We start from the raw sequence: 23442 nt of genomic DNA, 5'->3' as shown, positions 1-23442 counted from the left end.
ATGTCCCTTTAACCTCTTAAGGACATAGGACGTACCGGTACGTCCTATGTCCTCACTTGCACTTCAAAGCGGGGCCGCGCGGCGGCCCCGCTTTGAAGTGCCGCGATCCCGGGTGCCGCGTGTAGCCCGGGACCGCCGCTATTAGCGGGCACGGTCTGATCGCCGTGCCCGCTAATTAGCTAATCGGAGGCAGCTGTCAAAGTTGACAGCTGCCTCCGATTACCGGAGGCAACGTTTCCCTGGTGTCTAGTGGGGGAGATCGCTCCTCCGGGACCTTGTCCCGGAGGAGCGATCTCCGTTACTGATGCCGGCCGGGGACGCGTCCAAGATGGCGCCGTCCTCGGCTCGGCACTCGTTTACTTCCGGCTGCAGCAGCCGAAAGCAAACGAGTGCCGATCTCATGGATCTCTGCAGCATATCTATGCTGCAGAGATCTCAATGAGAGATCCAAGTGTATATACTAGAAGTCCCCCATGGGGGCTTCTAGTATATGTGTAAAAAAAAAAAAAAAAAGTGTTGTTAATAGTAAAAAGCCCCCTCCCCTAATAAAAGTCTGAATCACCCCCCTTTTCCCAGGTTTTAAATAAAAGTAAACAAATAAATAAATAAATAAACATGTTTGCTATCGCCGCGTGCGTAATCGCCCGAACTATTAATTAATCACATTCCTGATCTCGTACGGTAAACGGCGTCAGCGCAAAAAAATCCCAAAGTGCAAAATTGCGCATTTTTGGTCGCATCAAATCCAGAAAAAATGTAATAAAAAGCGATCAAAAAGACGTATATGGGCAATCAAGGTACCGATAGAAAGATCACATCATGGCGCAAAAAATGACACCTCGCACAGCCCCATAGACTAAAGGATAAAAGCGCTATAAGCCTGGGAATGGAGCGATTTTAAGGAACGTATATTGGTTAACAACGGTTTGAATTTTTTACAGGCCATCAGATACAATATAAGTTATACATGTTATATATCGTTTTAATCGTAACGACTTGAGGAACATGCATAACAAGTCAGTTTTACCCCAGGGTGAATGGCGTAAAAACACATTTCCCCCAAATAAAAGAAATGCGTTTTTTTTTTTCAATTTCACCACACTTCGAATTTTTTTCTGGTTTCGCAGTGTACTTTATGCAAAAATTCAGCCTGTAATTGCAAAGTACAATTAGTGACGCAAAAAATAAGGGGTCATGTGGGTTTCTAGGTGGAAAAATGCAAGTGCTATGACCTTTTAAACACAAGGAGGAAAAACCGAAAACGTAAAAACGAAAATGGGCCATGTCCTTAAAGGGTTAAGACCGACCTGGGTCCATTTAAGAGCGAAATATGTCCCTTTAAGAGCAAAATATGTCCCTTTAAGAGATAAATTGGTCCCTTTAAGAGCGACCTGGGTCCCTTGAGGAGGGAAATGGGTCCCTTTAAGAGCGAAATATGTCCCTTTAAGAGCGACCTGGGTCCCTTTAAGAGCGAAATGGGTCCCTTTAAGAGTGATCTGGGTCCCTTTAAAGGAAATATTTCACTCTTAAAGAGACCCATTTCGATCTTAACGAGCGACCTGGGTCCCTTTAAGAGTGAAATATGTCCCTTTAAGAGCAACCTGGGTCCCTTTAAGAGAGAAATATGTCCCTTTAAGAGCAAAAATCGGTCCCTTTAAGAGCGACCTGGGTCCCTTTAAGAGCGAAATATGTCCCTTTAAGAGAAAAATGGGTCCCTTTTAAGAGCAACCTGGGTCCCTTTAAGAGCAAAATATGTCCCTTTAAGAGCAAAATGGGTCCCTTTTAAGAGCGAAATATGTCCCTTTAAGAGCGAAATATGTCCCTTTAAGAGCGAAATATGTCCCTTTAAGAGCGAAATGGGTCCCTTTAAGAGCGAAATATGTCCCTTTAAGGGCAAAATGGGTCCCTTTAAGAGCAACCTGGGTCCCTTTAAGAGCGACCTGGGTCCCTTTAAGAGCGACCTGGGTCCCTTTAAGAGCGACCTGGGTCCCTTTAAGAGCGACCTGGGTCCCTTTAAGAGCGACCTGGGTCCCTTTAAGAGCGACCTGGGTCCCTTTAAGAGCGACCTGGGTCCCTTTAAGAGCGACCTGGGTCCCTTTAAGAGCGACCTGGGTCCCTTTAAGAGCGACCTGGGTCCCTTTAAGAGCGACCTGGGTCCCTTTAAGAGCGACCTGGGTCCCTTTAAGAGCGACCTGGGTCCCTTTAAGAGCGACCTGGGTCCCTTTAAGAGCGACCTGGGTCCCTTTAAGAGCGACCTGGGTCCCTTTAAGAGCGACCTGGGTCCCTTTAAGAGCGACCTATGTCCCTTTAAGAGCGACCTATGTCCCTTTAAGAGCGACCTATGTCCCTTTAAGAGCGACCTATGTCCCTTTAAGAGCGACCTGGGTCCCTTTAAGAGCGACCTGGGTCCCTTTAAGAGCGACCTGGGTCCCTTTAAGAGCGACCTGGGTCCCTTTAAGAGCGACCTGGGTCCCTTTAAGAGCGACCTGGGTCCCTTTAAGAGCGACCTGGGTCCCTTTAAGAGCGACCTATGTCCCTTTAAGAGCGACCTATGTCCCTTTAAGAGCGACCTATGTCCCTTTAAGAGCGACCTATGTCCCTTTAAGAGCGACCTATGTCCCTTTAAGAGCGACCTATGTCCCTTTAAGAGCGACCTATGTCCCTTTAAGAGCGACCTATGTCCCTTTAAGAGCGACCTATGTCCCTTTAAGAGCGACCTATGTCCCTTTAAGAGCGACCTATGTCCCTTTAAGAGCGACCTATGTCCCTTTAAGAGCGACCTATGTCCCTTTAAGAGCGACCTATGTCCCTTTAAGAGCGACCTATGTCCCTTTAAGAGCGACCTGGGTACCTTTAAGAGCGAAATATGTCTCTTTAAGAGCAACCTGGGTCCCTTTTAAGAGCAAAATATGTCCCTTTAAGAGCGACTTGGGTCCCTTTATGAGCGAAATGATTTCCTTTATGAGCGACCTGGGTCACTTTAAGGGACCCAAGTCGCTCTTAAAGGGATCCATGTAGCTCTTAAAGGGACGGGACCCAAGTCACTCTTAAAGGGACCCAAGTTGCTCTTAAAGGTATGGGATCCAAGTCGCTCTTATAGGGACGGGAGCCATGTCGCTCTTATAGGGACGGGAGCCATGTCGCTCTTATAGGGACGGGAGCCATGTCGCTCTTATAGGGACGGGAGCCATGTCGCTCTTATAGGGACGGGAGCCATGTTGCTCTTATAGGGACGGGAGCCATGTCGCTCTTATAGGGACGGGAGCCATGTCGCTCTTATAGGGACGGGAGCCATGTCGCTCTTATAGGGACGGGAGCCATGTCGCTCTTATAGGGACGGGATCCAAGTTTCTCTTAAAGGGAAGTCACTGGTAAAGGGGCGCTCTTTTCAAGCACTATGTATTTTCCTGGAAATGCAAATCTAGTTTATCTGTGCAGTCTCCTCAACAGGCTTAACTCCTTTTGTTTTCAGTGTAACAGTAGGTTGCATGAACCATAGCTCCATTTATTGTCAATGGAACTGCCAGCGATGGCAGAGTACAATTCTTGGCTACATTTGGGAACTGTGTGTGACCCGCAGCTCCATTGAAAAGAAAGGAGTCAGGACACAGTGGTCAGACCCACTAGTATCTTGCATTTTCAAAATCTAAAGCAATAATAAATTTAAAGCAAGTTTGCAATTTACATTTATTATTTTATTCTATTTTTAGCTATCATGCTGTAAAACAAAGCTGTTTTTACTTGTATCCAGGTCGAGCCTTCTGAAAGCAGATTTTTTTAGTCTTCTGCTGGTTTAAAAAAGAGACTAAACGCAGGAAATCCCAGCAAGTACAGAGTGTTGCAGCTTAATGTGCCCATCAGTCACATGACTGATGCCTTCTCTGTGAGCTGATGACCTGCACTTCCTTTGTTTATTCTCTGTTTTTAAAAGTCTAAATACAGTAAGTCCTGTGTTTTGCATGATAATTAAAAAAAATACATAAATAACAAATGTAAATTGTAAACTTTACTTTATATCACATCCCTGTTGATTTTAGATTTTGAAAGTTATAAAGTTAGTGACACTTTAAATGGAAAAAACCCTTTAAAAGTGTCAAATCTACTGTGTATTTGTTTTCTGGCTCTTACATTGTTGCTGCAATATCAAAATACTTTTGTATAGTGCTAAGTACATGCATTATTATAACATTGCTAATATAAATACTCTTTAAATAATTTATTATTTCTCCTTCTATTCTACAGAGGAAAAATCTAGTTTAGATGTATCAGAAAATAATCCACCGAAAGAGGACTCTTTCAATTCTGCTTCAGGCGAAAAGGTTCAGTCTCCACTAACTCAAAGATACCAGGCCTGTAAAGCAAATTTACAGAGTACCAGCATGTTATCCCTCACGTCAGAGCTTGTGTATAGCAAAGAACTAAGTTTGCCTGATGGCGTGGAAGTAATTAGTGTTAAACCATCTGCAGGTAATAACCTGGTGATATCAAGTGAAACAGTCCACTGTGGTGCATGGAAACCTTTAGTGGGAGACTTATCAAGGATGCGCCCTAGTGTAAGAACCTGCGCCTTCTCCATGGCATATGTCAGCCCTATTCCCCGCTCACCTGAGTGACATCAGGGGGAGGGGGGGAAGGAGGCAAGGTGCGGTGGAGGAATGATGTCCTCCTTTGGCAGATTTATTATGATTTATGCCTACTCACAGGTGTAAATCATGATACAAATCTACACCTTCTCCCCAGCATATGTAGATTTGTACTGCAATTCCTGCGCCAGGTATAAAGGTGTAAATCAGTCCAAGGAAAAGGGGTTGGGACTTTATTTAAGATTGGCATACTCATATGCCAGTCTTGATAAATGTCCCCCTTAAAGTCCTGTAAGAGGACGTGTATTACATTTATTCCATTCCCTTGTAATAATCTGAATTTGGGTTGTGCAGAAAATAAAGTGATCTATAGAAGTTGCACAGCAGCAGGCATCTAAACTGACATTATTCAGTAAACAAATACCTACTTGATAAAAGGGTCCCTTGACAATAAGCAGAGTTTTAGAGTCGTCCACATGCTGGGACCTTCAGGGATCAGGTGTAATCTGTGGGGAGACTTAGTAGTAAGTGTTCAGTTTCCCTGCAGTGCCACCGCGGGGGAAATCAAGCATTAAACAGTGTGTATCAATGGGTTGTTTGTGTAATGCAAGATGGGACGGGTCTTCCGGACAGGCCGATGCTCTTTGTAACCACCTTCCACTGTGGCCGAGAGATGATGGTCCTAACCAGTTTTTTGCAATGATCTGGATGCAGAAATCCTTGCAGATTCCATGACCAAATCAATGTGGATTTTAACCAATGGGATTGCGCCAAACAAACACCACTATGTGAAACGTATAGACTTGTAGAATATTTCCATTTGTTTATCAGTGTTTTCTTTATTTTATTCTTTTAGGGCACCTTAGTTCTTCTTCAATATATCCAGTTTGTAATGCTCCTTACCTGTTGGCAACTTCTTGCTCTGATGGCAAAGTGAGATTCTGGAAGTGTTCAGTGGATTCAGACCTTTCGCTTTCTCCGTCTGATCTGGAGAATGACATGGTGTACACCTGGGAAGAATGGCCTTTGTTGAATGAGGATGGTTTACAAACCAGCGCTGTGAGTGTACCGGGCAGGCCAATAGAAGTAAGCTGTGCACATACAAACTGCCTGGCTGTAGCATTCAAGCAGACGCCATATAAAAATAGCAATGCTTCTCAAGAATTTATGATGCATGTTAGCATCTTTGAATGTGAATCCACTGGTGGCTCTTGTTGGATTCTGGAACAGACTATACATTTGGATGACCTAAGTTCAATGATTGAGACTGGAATTAGCATTGACCATAATCTTGTAGCTTACAATAAGCAAGATGTGTTTTTATCTTCAAACAAGCAGCTTCAGCTGAGCTCAAAACACTTGGTTCATTTGGACTGGATGTCCAGGGAGGATGGCTCACATATATTAACCATAGGCATTGGTTGCAAACTACTTATGTATGGGCAGGTTGCAAGAAAAATTCCAGAACACACTTGTAAGGAAGACTTTGCATTGCATCTTTGGGATACTGCCAAAAACTTATCTCAGCCAAGGTTTGTATTGTTGAGATGTGTAGATTTAGTTTCTTCTGTGGAAGGGTCCCTTCCTTTACCCGTGTCCTTGTCTTGGGTTCGGGATGGTATACTTGTTGTCGGGATGGATTGTGAAATGCATGTCTACTCCCAGTGGCAACCTTTTTCCAAGCAGGATTCCTCCAGCACAGATTCTTTTAATGGAAGCACCCCATCAATCACAAATCTGGTAAGGCAAAGCCAGTCTGTTGCATCTGGTCTCCATCCAACAAAGAAAGCAATGACAAGGTCAATGACTAGCTTAGCACAAAAACTTATGGGAAAGAAAACTGCATATGATCTCCCCATAAAGATGGAAGACTTTGGACTTTTTGAAGCTGCTCATGCTTTATTTCCCATTTTACCTCAGTATCATCCATTGCAATTGTTAGAGTTGATGGATCTAGGAAAAATGCGCAGAGCAAAAGCTATCCTTTCACACCTAGTAAAATGCATTGCAGGGGAAGTCGTCTCCATTAACGACAATGAATCCAACCAGGAGCGCAGGCTCCGCTCACTCTCCATTAGTGCCAGTGGCAGCACTTCCCGAGATCCCAAAACATTCAGCAAGCCAGAGACTGCAGATTACACTGAAATTGACTCTGTACCTCCCTTACCATTGTATGCTCTTCTTGCTGCGGATGACGATAATGCTTTCACTTCTACAGTAGAGAAATCCAGCAATCACAACAATTCCAACAAGCAAAATGATACCAATGCAAATGGAGAAAACTATGATGAACTCTTTCAGGTTCCTCCTCTGAGCACTGATGAGCTTACAATGTTGGACTCCGAAGAAGAAAACACTAAGCCACAAGTCATCGACCTGTCTCAGTACAGTCCTACCTATTTTGGGCCAGAACATTCAAAAGTTTTATCTAAACATTTGCTCCATTCTAGCCTACCTGGTTTGACACGCATTGAGCAAATGTCTCTAATGGCCCTAGCAGATACTATTGCCACAACAAGTACTGATATTGGAGAAAGCAGAGACCGTAGTCAAGGTAACATACTTTTAAACTATATGGATTATCCATTTATTTAATTTCTTGTTTAGTTTTTCCAAATGCATGGTCTCTGATTTGAGGTGACCTGCTGATGTATCATCTGCACATGTATCCTTGAATTCTAAATAAATCCTATGAATTCTTTCTGACAGGTGGAGAGACCCTTGATGAATGTGGTCTGAAATTTTTTCTGGCCGTTCGGCTTCATACCTTTCTCACTACTTCCCTTCCTCCAGCATACAGAGCTCAGCTTTCTCATCAAGGTAATGGTGCTGTGTAAAGCAGCTAGTCAGCAAATGTGAAGTAGAATCAAAGTGAGCTGGTCACTGTACTTATGTATGTTATATACTTCTAATAATCAAACCTACCCAACACTGAACAGTTAATATATTCCTCAGTAAATGGTCATTGATTGATATAACTATAATAATAAACAGAAGGTTGCCCTTTTATATATAAAAGAAAGCCATTAACTGATCAGGCTTTCCTTATACAATGCTTTATAGGCTTCATGGGTTCTAGTTTAAATTTATTGCCTTTTTTTTCATCCTCCCCAGGCTTGTCTACAAGTCATTTCGCATGGGCTTTTCATTCTGTGGCAGAAGAACAGCTCCTTACTTCACTCCCAGCAATGCAAAAAAGTGATCCCACCTGGGCAGAGCTCAGGGCAATGGGGATAGGCTGGTGGGTGAGAAACACAAACAATTTAAGGATGTGCATTGAAAAGGTATGCTGAAAATGCTTAGATTTTTATAATTAAAAGGGACTGGATATTGTACTATTAGGCTATGTTCACACGTAGTAAGACACCGGCCGGGTCACGGAATGTCCGATGTCAGAAAAGATCATCCTGATCTTCACTTCTGCTGAATCTGGATGCGGGCGCATCAGTGTGAGCCTGATTCCGAATTTCCCACTGCTCACAATGTAGCGTGCGGCCGGAGCCGCACACTCCATTATGTGCACTGACAGGTTTTCTTTGGCCGCTATTCAAAGAATCTAGGGATCCTGGCCAGAGTATATACTATGTGTATAACAGAGTGGCCGGGATTCCCTCAGATACAGCACTATGTAAGTACCGTAGTAATCATGGCCGTTGTTGCAAATCAGCAACAACGGTCGTGATTGCTTCGGTACTTACATAGTGTGAACATAGCCTTAGGATATTTTTTTTAAAATTCTTTTTACAGTTTTGTGGTACAAACACTAGAGATGAGCGAACCGGGTTCGAGTCGATCCGAACCCGAACGATCGGCATTTGATTAGCAGGCGCTGCCGAAGTTGGATAAAGCTCTAAGGTTGTCTGGAAAACATGGATACAGCCAATGACTATATCCATGTTTTCCACATAGCCTTAGGGCTTTATCCAACTTCAGCAGCCACCGCTAATCAAATGCCGAAAGTTCGGGTTTGGATCGACTCGAGCATGCTCCAGGTTCGCTCATCTCTAACAAACACGTTAGGAAACAAAGTTCTGCTTCCATCCCTCTCCTCGTTAACACTTTTTGATTCTGCACAAGTAAACAAATAGTCGCTGATGAGCAAATCTGTGGTTTAGTGCTGGTTTTTTCATCTTCTCCCTGGCATCTAAGACCTAAAATTGGTTAGTGGTAAAAATATATATCACCAGTCCATGTACTACATATCAATCCATATGCTCAATGTGAGGGACAACCCGTTCTCCACAAGGACATCCATGTCAACCATCAGATAACTAGTGATTATGCAAGAATTCCTTGGATGCTCTAGTTCTCTTAATAGAGTATTTCCTTATCCATGAATATAAGTTATTTAGTTGAAATCAGCATTCTGCCTGTTACTTCACTATAAATGTCAGATTTTCAGCAATTACCTTTTCCCAAATCATAATTCTGAAACCCCACTATGGTTTGCTTAAAGGTACGTGAACTAAGATAAAGGTCACACTTAACTTCAGTGTCTCTGGCACTTTCCACCATCCTGAATAAAGCATAATTTATTCTATTTATTAGACTGATTCTGATCGTAAACTTCACTGGAAAACTGACTCTTTAAAAAATTGGCTAAATTAGGAAGTAGAAGGTAATGCTTGAGGTAAAAATGCATTCTGTAAAAGCAGAGAACTGTTCCTTGACAAATTCTGTCCGAGATGTGTTAGGTTGGAATAAGGCAGTTTTCTCTTCTGATATTTTTAACACTGCTAGAGGACAGTGATCTTGGTTTTGTGTTGTACTTCTAATATAAAAGAAAGGAGGCAACTAGTAATGAGTAAATTTTTCGACTGTTCAGGTTCACCCAAACGCTCTGCATTTCACTCCCCGTGGCTGGAGAAGTTGGATGCAGCTCTAGGGCTGCTAGGAAATCATGGTTACATCTTTTCCAGGCCTGCATTTAACTTCTCCAAAAAGTGGCAGTAAAATGCTGAGTGTTCGGTTAACCCGAGCGTTCAGCAAGTTCACTCGTCACTAGAGACTACATGTAAAATTATCAGTATAGGATTAGTATGATGTTTACAAACATACTTTGTTCTATACTTCTGTACCTTTTACGATGTTTGTTATAATTCCGCGTATTTATTACAGATTGCAAAGGCAGCTTTCCAGAGAAAAAACGACCCCTTAGATGCTGCCATATTCTACCTTGCCATGAAAAAGAAAGCTGTGATTTGGGGATTATATAGGTGAGTTTTTTTTTTTTTTTTTTTTAATCTATTTGAAACATTCAGTTAGGACTAGAGATGAGTGTAGAAAATGGCGTTAGCACCTGTGGTTTATGGCTCGCCGCAGTAGGATGACATCAGAGAGGTTTCTTTATAAAATGGTGATTTATTGCTTCTTCTTTAAAAGTAGTGAAAGTTACAGAATTGAATAGAAATGAATATCAGAGAAATGTCTTACAGCCCTTAGTGTCTAGTGTCCATAGTTCATATGAGAATCTTTTGAAGTGAAGGGTTTGTCTCACAAATCGTCACGAGCTTCAGGCAGCTGTTGCTTCACTCAAGCATCCTGGATGACATTCCTTCCTTCATGCTTCCGTCATGTGTTCCTCATGCGACACAACCTTCTCCTTGAAGGCTCTGGATCCTTTTTGTGACATAGGGCTCACAGCCCTGATCCAACCCCCCTCCATCTTGGTGACTACCATCTTATATAGGGTTCATGACTCACTGTCAATGTCATGTGTGGGCGTGTTTATTATAATTGAGTGTGTGTGTGTCTGCACATATATGACCATAACAAATATAGAACTCTTTCTCTATGCATCAGCATAACCTGCTTCCAGCTATGGATGTATAGTTATCGTGCTGTGTACTGGCATCACCACCCTACATACGTCATGGAATCGTGAATAGTGCTTATGTATCTGTTTCCAACGTATACACGTCCCCTTAGTATAGAATATGATATTATGTCAGTATTACAGTTACTTTATACAGTGAATAGTGTTGTGCTATTATGGTGAGGTCAGCAGTATATATGACTTACATTATATTATAACAAGATATTGTTCATTGTAAAACACATCGTATTTAACAATGAGCAAACCTTGAGCATGCTCTATTCCATCCGAACCAGATCGTTCAGCATTTGATTAGTGGGGGCTGCTGCTTTTCCAGACAACCTTGGAGCTGTATCCAACTTCAGCAGCCCCCGCTAATCAAATGCCGAACGATCTGGTTTGGATGGACTCGAGCATGCTCGCTCATCTCTAGTAAGGACATTTAAAGGGCTTTGGCCATCTTTTACCATGTTGTTTTGTTCGTTTGTTTTTTCATTTACAAAGCACTACATTTATTTTACTTGATGACTTACTAAAGCCCCTATTCCATGGGGCGATGCAGAGGAGCAAACGAGCGCTGTCAGCGCTCATTTGCTCCTCGTTCCCCTCTCACTGCCGCCGCTGCTATCCCAGTTGCATGTTTTTCAACATGTTGGAAAAACAAGCGACGCAACGATCAGCCGACATGAACGATGTCTGTTGATCGTTGCCCTCTATTCCACGGGATGATTATCGGCCGAATAGACAATAACCGTTCCGTGGAATAGGGCCTTAATACAATGTGCATTCCCTGCGGCCCTCTTCTCTCTACTCATGCAGCTCTGTGTCCCCTTGCCCTCCCCCCACCTCTGCCTGCAGCCGGAAATGGCTACCTATGGGGAGCATGCGTGCAGTGTACTGCTATAGAGGAGGCACAGTGATGCCTATTGTTATATGCTCCAGTTATTTATGGATAGATGAGTTTTCTGGCAGCATATAGGGATGGGGAACATTTTGGATGATAAGATTTGTAAAATATATACATAATCTGTAGAACGCTGCTCAAGTAAAAAAGTAATCTAGTCCTCTTAATGTAATAAATATGAGTTTCAGCTTTTGTACTAGGAACATTTTTGGTGTATTTTTTGCATGTAATATCTTCTGTTATCTCAACCCCCCTTCTATTTTAATATGTTAGGTCTCAGAAAGATTCAAAGTTGACAAAATTTTTTGGGAACAACTTCAGTGAAGAGAGATGGCGGAAAGCAGCTCTGAAGAATGCTTTCTCTCTACTCGGCAAACAACGCTTTGAGCACTCTGCAGCTTTCTTTCTTCTAGCTGGGTCTCTGAAGGATGCAGTGGAGGTTGGAATACATTTCGTTTTATGTACTATAAAGAACATAATTATGCACTTGAATTTCCTGAGTCATTTTATAAAACCACATAATTTGATTAAAATAAAATGAATAGGTTTATTCTTGCTCATTATAAATGTTTCTTATATTGCCTGGTCTGCAAAGCTGCACTATAAAGCATATCATTTATTTTTTTTTCCTTTTTCAGGTCTGTCTTGAAAAATTACATGACATCCAGCTTGCTCTTGTCATATCGAGGCTTTACGAATCTGAATTTGAAAAATCTTCAACTTATAAATCAATCTTGCTTAAGAAAGTGCTGGGTATCGAGTCACCTGGCCGAGATCCCACTCTGTCTTCTATGCATCCTGACCCCTTTGTGCGCAGCATGGCCTACTGGATTTTGGAGGATTACAAAAGGTCATTAGAAACCCTGCTGAAGCAGCTGTTCAGAGATGAAGAAGGTGAGCACTTTAACTTCAGTGAAAGGTGTTAAAGGGTATTTTAGTGGCAAAATGTTTTTTAGGGTGTGTTCACAGCCAATTAAACGCTGTCAGTTTTACAGCAAATCCGCTGCATTACTCTGTAACATTGCGTTTTATGGCCCTGCATTTCATTCTGCTGCAAGAATGTAGTAAAAGTCATGTTTGACAAATTAGCTGCCAGTAAAATAATAAACCAAAAAAAAAAAAAAAAAGTCCAATGCTTGCCTGTCCTCCCTCGTCGCACTTTTCGGGTTCCTGCTCACTGACAGCCTGCTTATCCCATCACTGGCTGTGGCTGGACAGCTCAGTGATTGGCTGAGTTTGTCATCAGTGAGCAGGAACCAGGGACACGAAGACTTAAGCAGGAGCATAACAAGGGTGCGTTGGTGGGTAAGCATTTACTGTTTATTACTTTTACTGGCGGTTCATTAATTAAATATGGCTTTTACTACATTTTCGCAGTGGCATAACAAAAAAGTGTTACAAATTTCAGGGCCATAGACTGAAATGTTACCTAGTATCGCAGCAAATTTGCTGCATAACACAGTGTGAAATCTGCTGCGAACTCACTGTGTAAACAAACCATTAGTGAATAAGTGAATAAGGAAGGCCAGTAATTGGCTGAGCAGGAATTTCATTGGAAGATGCAGTGTTTAAAGGGAACCAATCAGCCCAATTGGGCTGATATGGTTCCCAGGAGTGCTGTATAAAGCGCCTGCAGCAGCTGCGGCATGTACTGGCCGCGGCCGCAGCAGGAACTTTATACTGGAGAAAAAAAAGGGTTTTATTCTCCTGGCTCGTGACAGACGTGGGCGGTGAGGTGTGAAGGGTTTTCTAGGAGAGCTGACCAATTTTGTCTTTTTTTTTTTTTTCTGTGTTCCAGTTGGGGGGAGTGGCTGCCTCTACCTGGTCGTGCACTCCACCTTTCCCACCCAGGTGGTGCAATTATTTTTGCAGGTATTAGATGGATCTTGCATGCCCAGAGCTTAGGCGTATTACACGCCATGGAGAGGCCATTACAGTGTAGGGTCTGCCTCGATATGAGTCCACCTTATCGTGGTGAGGCAGTTTACACTGTTTGCAAATAGTAACCAAGAGACTCACTATTTTTGTGGGAGTTTTTTTTAGCAGTTGGGGGGGCTGCTTTTAACTATTTTCATGTCTATGGTGGGTCTGTATCTTGCTGTTGGGGTGAGCTATTGCATTTTTCTGTGTTTTTGTGCACGGGCGGGGAGGTAGTCATTTGGGCGGCTCCCCACTCTGTCAGTGCGCTCGGAGGGCATGATTGACAGGCAGAGAGGTCCATTACTAGCCTTTGCCTGTCAATTATCCTGTGGAGCGCGCTGGCGGGCAGAGCACGGTGACTAGACAGGAGCCGCCAAGATGACTACTTCCCTGCCCGTATCTGTCACGCGCCCGGAGAATAAAACACTTTTTTTTTTTTTGTGGTATAAAGCTCCTGCTGCGGCCGGTGCGGCGGTGCTGCTGCAGGAGTTTTATACAGCATTCCTGAGAACCATATCAGCCCAATTAGGCTGATTGGTTCCCTTTAAGCATGTGGTTTATAATTTTTTTGTTATCATTTAGACTTGCTCTATAATTTCTCACTACTTGTACCATAGATTATCCTGAAGATAGGAAATTACTATCTGATTGCTGGTGTTCCTATTGCTAGGAGCCTTTGTGATCTTGAGAACAGGGACCCAAGTCTCCTGTTAGAGTGGCAATGTGCATCCCACTGTCCCATTCTATTTCTTCTCTTTGGAAGTAATCACAGCAGTTCCCAGCAGTCTTGCGCTTTGCAAGTTGGGACAACTTCTCTAACAGGAAAACAATGTTGTTGCCCAGAACGTTGGGAGCTCAGCTTTTTCTTTTTTTTTCTTTTTCTTTTTTTTCTTACAGTGCTTAGGATAAAGGTGGTTTCATTGTAATTTCCATGTGCAAAAAGTGTCTTCTTTTGACAGACACTAAAAAGTCTGGCAATTAAACCTTCATTATGACACAGCAACTGATCAGACTATATTCTTGTAAGAGGTTAATTTATCTGTGTTTTTTTTATCTATCTTTTTCATTTTGAGGATCATACTTGTCCTGAAGGCTCTCAGATTTGTGTCCTAGCAAAGAAAAGATGGCATATCTGTATACATACTTCATTGATAGTAATAGGTTAACAGGGTAATCTGTAAATCTAGAAGCAAACTAGCTCAAGTAGGATTAGACAAAAGGAGAATTGTAAAGAATGACTGGCAGCAGATTCTCCTTTGTAAAGCTTGTGCAGGTCACGGTGTATTCATTTGGCCAGAGTCCTATTATTTGACTGTAAAATGTTACATGAGTGTGTGAAAAAAGGGTAATATTACAGACTAGTTTTATAAAGCCCTTTTTGGATATGTTCTGTTTAGCTATGGCAGAATGGATTTATGGTCCATACAATGCAGACCCATGCAGCCATCATCTTATGTCATCTTGTGCCTGCAGTGTTTTCCCATCCTGCTGTTTTGTCACTGACAGCCTATGTTTTGTTGACACAGAACAAAGCATTACACTTTTCTTGTTTTCTTTGTGTTACATTGTTTGGAAACTGTTTGTTGTGCAATTTCCTTTTTTTCCCCCTAATAACTGTGTGGAAAATGTTACTCAAAAATGATCCTAGGTAATACATTACTTCCCCAATATTTTCTTACCCATAAGCCTTTGTTCCTAACTAATATTGGTTATTGTTTTACAGAGGACTCCTGGAGCCTATCATCAAGTTGTGATCCATCAGTCTTTAATTTCTACAATTTCTTAAGAACTCATCCCATGTTGTTAAGGCGACACTTTGGATCTTCAGAGTCATCATCCACTAAAATGCGTCTGTCTGTAGAAAATGGTGTGGCTGACAAAATCAACTTGGGGGAAAGAAGGTTATTTTTTACTACGGCACATGCCCATCTAAGAGCTGGCTGCCCAATGTTAGCTCTCGAAGTATTATCCAAAATGCCCAAAGTAGTTAAGAAGTCAAAACTATTTTTTAGAACGTCAAGTTTAGCAGAAACAAGCAAGGTCTCCACACCACTGTCTCCTGCATTAGGAGAGAAGAAAGACTCTGCTTGTGACTTTGATTGGTCAAGTTCCTTGGTCAATGGAGTATCTGATGTGTCTTTAGAGAAGCAGAAACAGTCTGCCAATCTATTTGACTGGAGCCAGCCATCAATGGCACTTGAAGATGAACCTTTGGAATTAAAGTGGGACAGTGATACAGATGAGGAATCTGAAGGGTCTGGGTTGTCAATGAAAGATGTGAAGCCTTCACAAAGTACAGTAAGTGAAAAGCCAGAGGTCACTACTACTAGTTACTCAGAATCTAGCGTTGATGGAAATGATATCCTAAGTGAGTGTGAAGATGTCATAGCTGCACAGCTAAAATTTAGAGCATGTCTAAAGATTCTTACTGGTGAGCTGCGGACATTATCCACTGGTTATGAAGTTGATGGTGGAAAACTGCGGTATCAGCTATATAGTTGGCTAGAGAGAGCAGTGGTAGCCCTTCAGAAGATATGTGACTACAGTACCAACATGAATGAGCTAAACTTAGCAGGAGCTATTGACTATTCTTATGAGGACAGTTTGGATAATTCATCTGATCAAGTGACAACAAAGCAGAGGAATGAACTTTCCCAAAGACGTCAGTGGTTGCTAAAATTTCAGTCCCTTCTGAGAATGTTTCTGAGTTTTTGCGTCCTGCATGGATCTCATGGTGGTGGGCTAGCCTCTGTCCGAATGGAATTGATATTACTTCTTCAAGAGTCTCAGCAGGTACGGAGTGTTTTTTAATTACAAAGGTGTTAATATTAAGTCAGTGGGAGATGGAAAAGCATGTTTGTCTCATAGTCAATTACCTAATTACCTATGCACAGCATAGGTTATAACTGTCAGATTGGGAAGTTAACGGTTAGGACAACCACCAATCACACGAACAAGGGGCCTTATGTCCCCCCTTTTTAAATGAGTGGTGGTCGAACTCATACACTGTTGCCCCCATTAAGGTTTTACTGCCCTATTACACTGGGCATTTATTAGCCAAACAAGATGAACGTTCAAAAGGGAATGTGTAGCTGACCACCGACTACAGCACAGGGTCACCCAAACAATAAAGAGATTGTTAATATGGCCTTCCCCATGCGTGCTTAAGGGCCCTATTACACAGAGCAATTATCTGCTGAATCTGGCCGATTTCGCTCTGTGTAATATAAAGAATGATCAGCCGAGGAGCCAGTCATTGTCTGATTGTTGTCTCTTAGCACGTTATAAAATCAATGGCCATCGGACGCACATTGCTACATGTAATAGGTACATAGCCAGTGGCTAATGTCAGTCTATATAAAATAATAAAGTATATGGCAAATGAGGTTCAATGTGGATAAATGTAAAGTTATGCACCTGGGTACTAATAACCCACATGCATCATATGTCCTGGGGGGAGTTACTCTGGGAGAGTCGCTGATGGAGAAGGATCTGGGTATACTTGTAGATAATAGACTACAGAACAGCACACAATGTCAGTCAGTGGCTTCTAAGGCCAGCAGGATATTGTCATGCATTAAAACAGGCATGGACTCACGGGACAGGGATATAATATTACCGCTTTATAAAGCTTTGGTGCGGCCCCATCTGGAGTATGCTGTCCAGTTTTGGAACCCGATTCATAAAAAGGATGTCCTAGAGCTGGAGAGGGTACAAAGACGGGCAACTAAACTAATAAGGGGAATGGAGCATCTTAGTTATGAGGAGAGATTAAAAGAATTACATTTGTTTAGTCTGGAGAAGAGACGTTTAAGGGGAGATATGATTAACTTATTTAAATATATAAATGGCCCCTACAAGAGATATGGGGAAAAGATGTTCCAGGTAAAACCCCCTCAAAGGACAAGAGGGCACTGCCTCCGCCTGGAGAAAAAAAGGTTCAATCTCTGGAGGCGACAAGCCTTCTTTACCATGAGAACTGTGAATCTGTGGAACAGTCTACCACAGGTTCTGGTCACAGCAAAAACAGTAGAGGGCTTCAAAACAGGGCTAGACAAGTTCTTAGAGCAAAATAATATAGATGCATATGTATAGAACCTATCACCCCTCCCCCTTCCCTGTATCCATCCCCTCCTTGGTTGAACTTGATGGACATGTGTCTTTTTTCAACCGTATTAACTATGTAACTATATACTTACCTCTCCAGGCTCCTCCGGTGTCCTACTGCCTTTTCCCCAACTGCAACCGACTCTGGCACACTGATACACCTCTGAAGTGACAGGCCGCTCAGCCAATGACTGGCGGCCGTGCTGTCCTGCCTCAATCAGTGATTATCTGAGAGTCCTGTCACTGCAGAGACTGGATCAGAAGCTTCAGCAGCAGCTGCAGTTAGCTGGAAAAAGACACCAGGACACCGGAGGGGGCAGACAATTAAGTGTATACTTTTATTATTCTCTATACCAGAAGGGCTGCACGGATATCACTAACAATGCCTGTGAAGACCTTGCTGCACAGTTAGCAAGCTGTGTAATAGTTCATCACTCACTTATGGAACCTATCAGATCGGTGCTAGCTAACAATGATAATTGTTCCGTTTAAAGCGGCCTTAGCCATGTGAAGATCTGCTGTGAGGTGTTGGCCCACTTCTAAAGACGCTCACTCTGTCAGTAGGTTTTTCTGCCCTATCAAAGGGTAGTATAAAATAGTGACAGAACAGAATAATGTATCACCTATATTGTTCTGTGCAGCTGATTTGGAGATACCCTACTGAATAATCACGACTCTATATACTAGTTCTCTCTATTATGTGCATGTATTATGTATTATGTGCTCAGTAGTCCTAGGTATTCATGAGCACCAGCTTCCTCTAATAAAAAAATGAACACAGGGACAAGAGGGACAGGAACACAGTCTGAGATTATTTGGGGGGAAGGTCAGAACCAACACAAGAAAATATTACTTTACTGAAAGGGTAGTATGCTACCAGCAGATGTGGTTGGTAAATCTGCAATAACTGAATATAAACCTGCCTGGGATAAACATATATTTATCCTAAGATAATAAGAAAGGGAATACAAAAAGGGCAGACTAGATGGACCAGACCAAGAAGTGTCCATGTTGCTGTGTGTATGGATGGATATATACACAATATTACACATACACACACACACACACACTCTGTGTATAGTCAGACAGCTGTCAATCAGCAGCCAGCGGGTAGAATGAGTGGTGTGGGACAAACCCATTCTCAAGTAAACAGAATGATGTTAGTAATACACTGTTCTGTTTAGCAGTCTTGTCACTAGTTTATGCTGTCTTCATTTAGGCAGCAAAAACCGAGTGACACAATACCTTGTTGTCAAAAGTTTTAATACATCTTGACCACGTTTATAGAAGAGGCATTCTCATCTTGACAGGTATAGCATATTGACAGAGTACAGTCATAAATGTCTGATAGATGCAGGTTCCCCTCCATTTCTTTGCAGTCGCCAGAGGTGATCGAGAAATTAGAAACAATAGGTTGTTTTATGCATTTTGTATAAGTCCCACTTATTTAAACGTCTGTTTGGGTTTTGCAGCACAGTTCTGTTGAAGTGAATGAAGCTGAATTGTAATAACACACAACCTGCGGGCAGGGGTGGTGACGTTTTTGCAAGAAAGTAGCTTTGTTTTTTCTAATGCTGGATAACCCCATAACCACTTGGTGGACTTACATAAGCTGTGTAACACTACGCACTACAAATACACTGTTTATATAACTTAAGAATTATGAATGCTGGACTGCTGCATTATGACCTACCAAGGTTGGCCAGGCATGCTCAGTTCAAGGACAGTTGTGAGTGCACTTTCCTTTGGGGAGCTTAGTTCATCTGGCAATCCGGCGGCAAAGAGCACCAAAAGTACCATAGAGCGGCAATATTATATGTTTTGTATAATTGCAATTATAAGGACTAGGCAATATTAAATATACAGCAAATGACAAAAATCTTACCCAAAATGGTGTGTCCTAAAGGCCCCAGTGTGTCCTAAAGGCCCCAGATAGGCCATGGATATTTATTGAACGTTATTGGTCTTCTGAATTCAGAAAATTCATCTGCTGTATATGTTGTGTGTTTGGTGTATGATGTTTCTTTACATGTTTCTGTTTGAGAAGTAATTTATTTTTTTTCTTTATAGGATACATCTCTCCTTTCCAACCCTCAGACAGAACAGACCTCTATCCCACTTTTATTTGCTTGCACAGCAAGTGCCAAAACTGTTGTGGCCAATCCCTTATTACACCTCAGTAACTTAACTCATGATATTCTACATGCCATAATAAATCTTGATTCACCACCTCACCCTGATGTCCGTAGTAATAAGGTATGGTGTATGTCACATAAGTGTGTGTATTTATAAATGTGGTTGGTAATAATGTGCTTATGTTTCACATTTCTCTATTTTTCAGATCTATGTAATGCACACTCTGGCTGCATCTCTGTCTGCTTGTATCTATCAGTGCCTTTGCGGAGCACCAGCCAGCAGGTATAGATCCCATAATGTTATATAAAAATCTTGTATTTAGTGATGGTTCAACCCGATCATGTTATAAATGGTCGAGCCACTTTGTAGTTGCTTTCCTATCTGGTTACAGGAGTATTCTAACTTACAACACTATACAGTGTCCTATCTACCGGGGCAAGGGGCTTTTAGACATGTATATATATACCTGGGGATGGGTTATTTAAAAATAATAAAGCACACTTGACTCCACGGCTCCTGTGGCGCTGCTGGTATTTAACCACTGTTTGGCCGCTTCTGGGACGACTTGTTGTGACGTTACAGACTCGCCCAGCCACCGAGCCAGTGAGTTAAGTGCTTTATTATTTTTAAACAACCCATCCCGGGGCATATATCAAAAAAAGGCCCTTGCCTGAAGTACCCCTTAAAGAACAGGGGCTCAAGTCTCGCCTTAGAGTGAAGCAGCAAGTTGCGGATCGCCTGTAGTTGAGGGATGAGTCATATAAGTTGCAATTCCCCTTCTATTATATGTATATGACTTAATAGGACAAAACCCATCTGAAGGAGAGAAGGATTTTTTTTTTAGTTGCTGTAATTGTTTATAATATAATTTGATATGACTGTAGAACATTTCCCCCCAGCTCTTCCCTTCAGACCAACCCATTTACAGGCATGGTGTACCAGAGCGTTCTTCTTATCCAGAGACAACCTCTGCGCACAAGTGTGGATGAAGCAGTCATACCAAACACTTCGCCCACCCATTGGCCAGGTAATGTTTCTCTATTACACCCCACTTAATTCCTGTACAAGGGATGCATGTCATTTACACCTACAGTAATCCACTCACTAAGCAATTGATAGAAGTAGCTTACTCTGCTTACCCACTTGCTAGACAACCAAGGCATACATTTTAAGTATTCTCTATGGCAGGATGCTGTGAGTATTTTTAAATATAATCTACCTGCTAGTAAAGATGAGTGCGGCTCTGCTCGGGTGCTGGGAAAAGCTGCATCCAGTCCTGGGAAACTGGAAGAAGCTTCTCATAATTAGAATCAGCTTTCCTAGGCACCTGGAGCAAAGCAGAGTTAAATGGCAGCCGGCAGATAAGCCGACTGCTGAGCTTACAAAGCTACTGTATATGCGCTCAGCTATACCTGCTAGACAAGAAATACAAATGACTTGCCCTTTGTCCGTACATATGTTATTGGTCAAAACCTAGACTCATATCCTGGGAGACATCTGCTTCACTAGTAAATGCAATATAAGTGTTGGTGAAGTATTAGCTTGAGAAGTTTAAGTGTGTTTGATCTTAGGTTCTGTTCACATCATATTTAGAAACATTAGTCAGAGTTGTACATTGGGGAAATTTCTTGGTGTTTACTCTGTTTGAGACATACATGACCCATAGGACCTTTAATTATACTACTTTACTATACTACTTTTTCTCCTACTGTAAACCTCTTTTCAGAGTATTGTAGTCTACTATGTTGTATCATTCAAGTGCAATATCCCCATTGATAGGTTTAGATTGTGGGTCTAGAGTTCAGAACCTGATACTTTGCTGTCAGCTACTGGCTAGTAATGCAGGTGTGAGACACCACCTAAACATGTTGAGCCGCCTTATAGTAATGCTATGTCTTTTCTAATGTAGGGATCAGTAGTTTAATCCGCATGCTTAATACTGCTGGAGAAGAAGCCCAACCAGGCCTTACAATCCTGCTTTGTGAAATTCTTACTGCCGTCTACCTGAGTCTCTTCATCCATGGATTAGCCACTCATTCGAGCCAAGAGTTGTTCTGCATTGTTGCTCATCCTCTGAGTGACAAAATGTGGTCTGCAGTCTTTGGCGGAGGAGCTCGGATTCCATGCAGGGGACAAATGCCTGTAAAACCAGCCACAGGTTGGTCATTGTTTACATGTTATTGGGGGTGACATAGAAGTCCTGACAAGATATTATTATGTTATGGTACTAAGCTCCATTATGTTTTATGTGTTGCACATTTGTGTACGCCAGTAATGTATAGCACTGCAACCTGCTTGTATGTTAGTAATGTATTGTGTTGTCTTTTGTTTCAATGTATGTCCTAATGTAATGTACTGTAAGTCCTAAAAAAAACATTGTTTATAAATTGAGGCTGATATAGAGAGAGATAGATATAGATTTAAGTCCTCTTGTCTTACTCCTTTTCATTATATACCTAGCATAGGCCCCTATTTAGTATAAATATGTGATACAGGCCAGCTCACCTATTGGCCTGCATGGCTCTTCATCCCATAGACAGGTCAGTACATTCACTATTGAAATTCAGTTTTTATTCTCCTATCTTTAAAAGTTATAAGATGTGGCAAATCCAGATCAGAGTATCCAGCAAAACATACCATCCAATGCCTTTCTAGCCGATTGGTTCTTGGTTATAGTTCCATGACTACAAGCATGTTATATAGGTTTTACTGGATTTCACGATGCTGTGGATTTGCAGCATGTCGTAACTTAGGATGGAAGGCTAATGATGACATTCTATCAGTGGACTTTCCGACCATACTACCTTCCTTGCTGGATAGGTGCCCACTTGCTCCTTCTCTATATAGGCGTGTAGGCTATTGTTATAAATCTGTAGCCCTTAATAAGGCAGGATAGTTGGTGTGCAAGCAAGTGTTTAAAGAGGTTGTCCAATTGTGTGATAGATAGATTGATACATAGATATCCCAGGCTTTGTAGGGTGGTGAACACCGGACTACTTTGGCAGGACAAGTTATATTATTTGTATTGGGACTTCTTGACATCTCCCTAACAGATATGGGGGTGGGGGTGAGATATTTAGGACTTGTAACAGTTCCTTTTGTTATTCTGAGAGATAAGCCATTGCCAGGGGTGAGTGACTGAAGCTTGTTATTAAAGGTGTATAAGCACTTTGAGTCTCCTTTGATCTCTAGTTCTAGAATTAAAAAAAATAATAATTAACTTAGCACAGTTATACTGTACAGTGCATCCAGAAAGTTTTCAGACATTTTCACTTTTTCACATTTTGTTCTGCCATGGCTTTGTGAAATAAATAAATCTAATTTCCTCCAGCACTCTGCATGCAATACCCCATAATGACAAAGTGAAAACAGAATGTTAAAAATCCATTTTATTGAGAAGAAAAATCTTAAAGAGTCACTGTCGTATTTTTTTTTTTTTTTTTGCAGAAATCAATAGTCCAGGCGATTTTAAGAAACTTTGTAATTGGGTTTATTAGCCAAATCTGCCATTATCTGCATGTAAAAAGCCTTTTCCCAGGTCCCCCCCTCCTTCCTCTTTTTCATCCACTCCAAAAAATCTGAAAATTGTGACTTGTTGCAGGAGTCGTCCCTGTCTGCTCTAGGGAGAGGGGAGGGGGGAGGAGGAAGGAGGGAGTTAGCCGGCAGCAGAAAGCAGATAACAGAGGATTACAGGCACAGAGCTGGGTGACAGCTGTAATCCGAGCTCAGACAGGTCACTGGTGACTGTCACAGGAGATATCCCTTGAGGGATTTGTAGATTAACTCTTTGTTGTCCTGTTTTGGTCTTTTCTTTAGCTCTCTCCATAGGAGAACAATGAAGACAGGGGGGGGAGAGCTTCAAACTGCTTTTTCATGATAAAAATGCATTTTTCGGATAATAAACCCAATTACAAAGTTTCTTAAAATCGCCTGGACTATTGATTTCTGCAAAAAAAAAATTCACGACAGTGACACTT

At 41.9% G+C, this 23442-nt stretch overlaps 1 protein-coding gene across 3 annotated transcripts in view; it reads left to right on the top strand.

The window, feature by feature from the left end:
- The window catches only part of DMXL1 (Dmx like 1), a 104485-nt gene that overhangs the window by 45444 nt on the left and 35599 nt on the right, over positions 1 to 23442 (top strand). For all 3 annotated transcript variants that reach the window (XM_069962676.1, XM_069962675.1, XM_069962677.1), the window contains exons 17-28: positions 4243 to 4467; positions 5440 to 7137; positions 7293 to 7403; positions 7698 to 7867; positions 9702 to 9799; positions 11576 to 11741; positions 11941 to 12196; positions 14946 to 16015; positions 19400 to 19585; positions 19671 to 19747; positions 20365 to 20492; positions 21375 to 21623. In XM_069962676.1, coding sequence (XP_069818777.1) covers positions 4243 to 4467; positions 5440 to 7137; positions 7293 to 7403; positions 7698 to 7867; positions 9702 to 9799; positions 11576 to 11741; positions 11941 to 12196; positions 14946 to 16015; positions 19400 to 19585; positions 19671 to 19747; positions 20365 to 20492; positions 21375 to 21623 — 4434 coding nt within the window. The remainder of the gene's footprint in view (positions 1 to 4242; positions 4468 to 5439; positions 7138 to 7292; positions 7404 to 7697; positions 7868 to 9701; positions 9800 to 11575; positions 11742 to 11940; positions 12197 to 14945; positions 16016 to 19399; positions 19586 to 19670; positions 19748 to 20364; positions 20493 to 21374; positions 21624 to 23442) is intronic.

Source organism: Dendropsophus ebraccatus, chromosome 3, assembly GCF_027789765.1.
Source record: "Dendropsophus ebraccatus isolate aDenEbr1 chromosome 3, aDenEbr1.pat, whole genome shotgun sequence".
Taxonomy (NCBI): Eukaryota; Metazoa; Chordata; class Amphibia; order Anura; family Hylidae; genus Dendropsophus; species Dendropsophus ebraccatus.
Note: the sequence above shows the minus strand (reverse complement) of the source record. Positions and strands in the feature narration are given on the sequence as shown.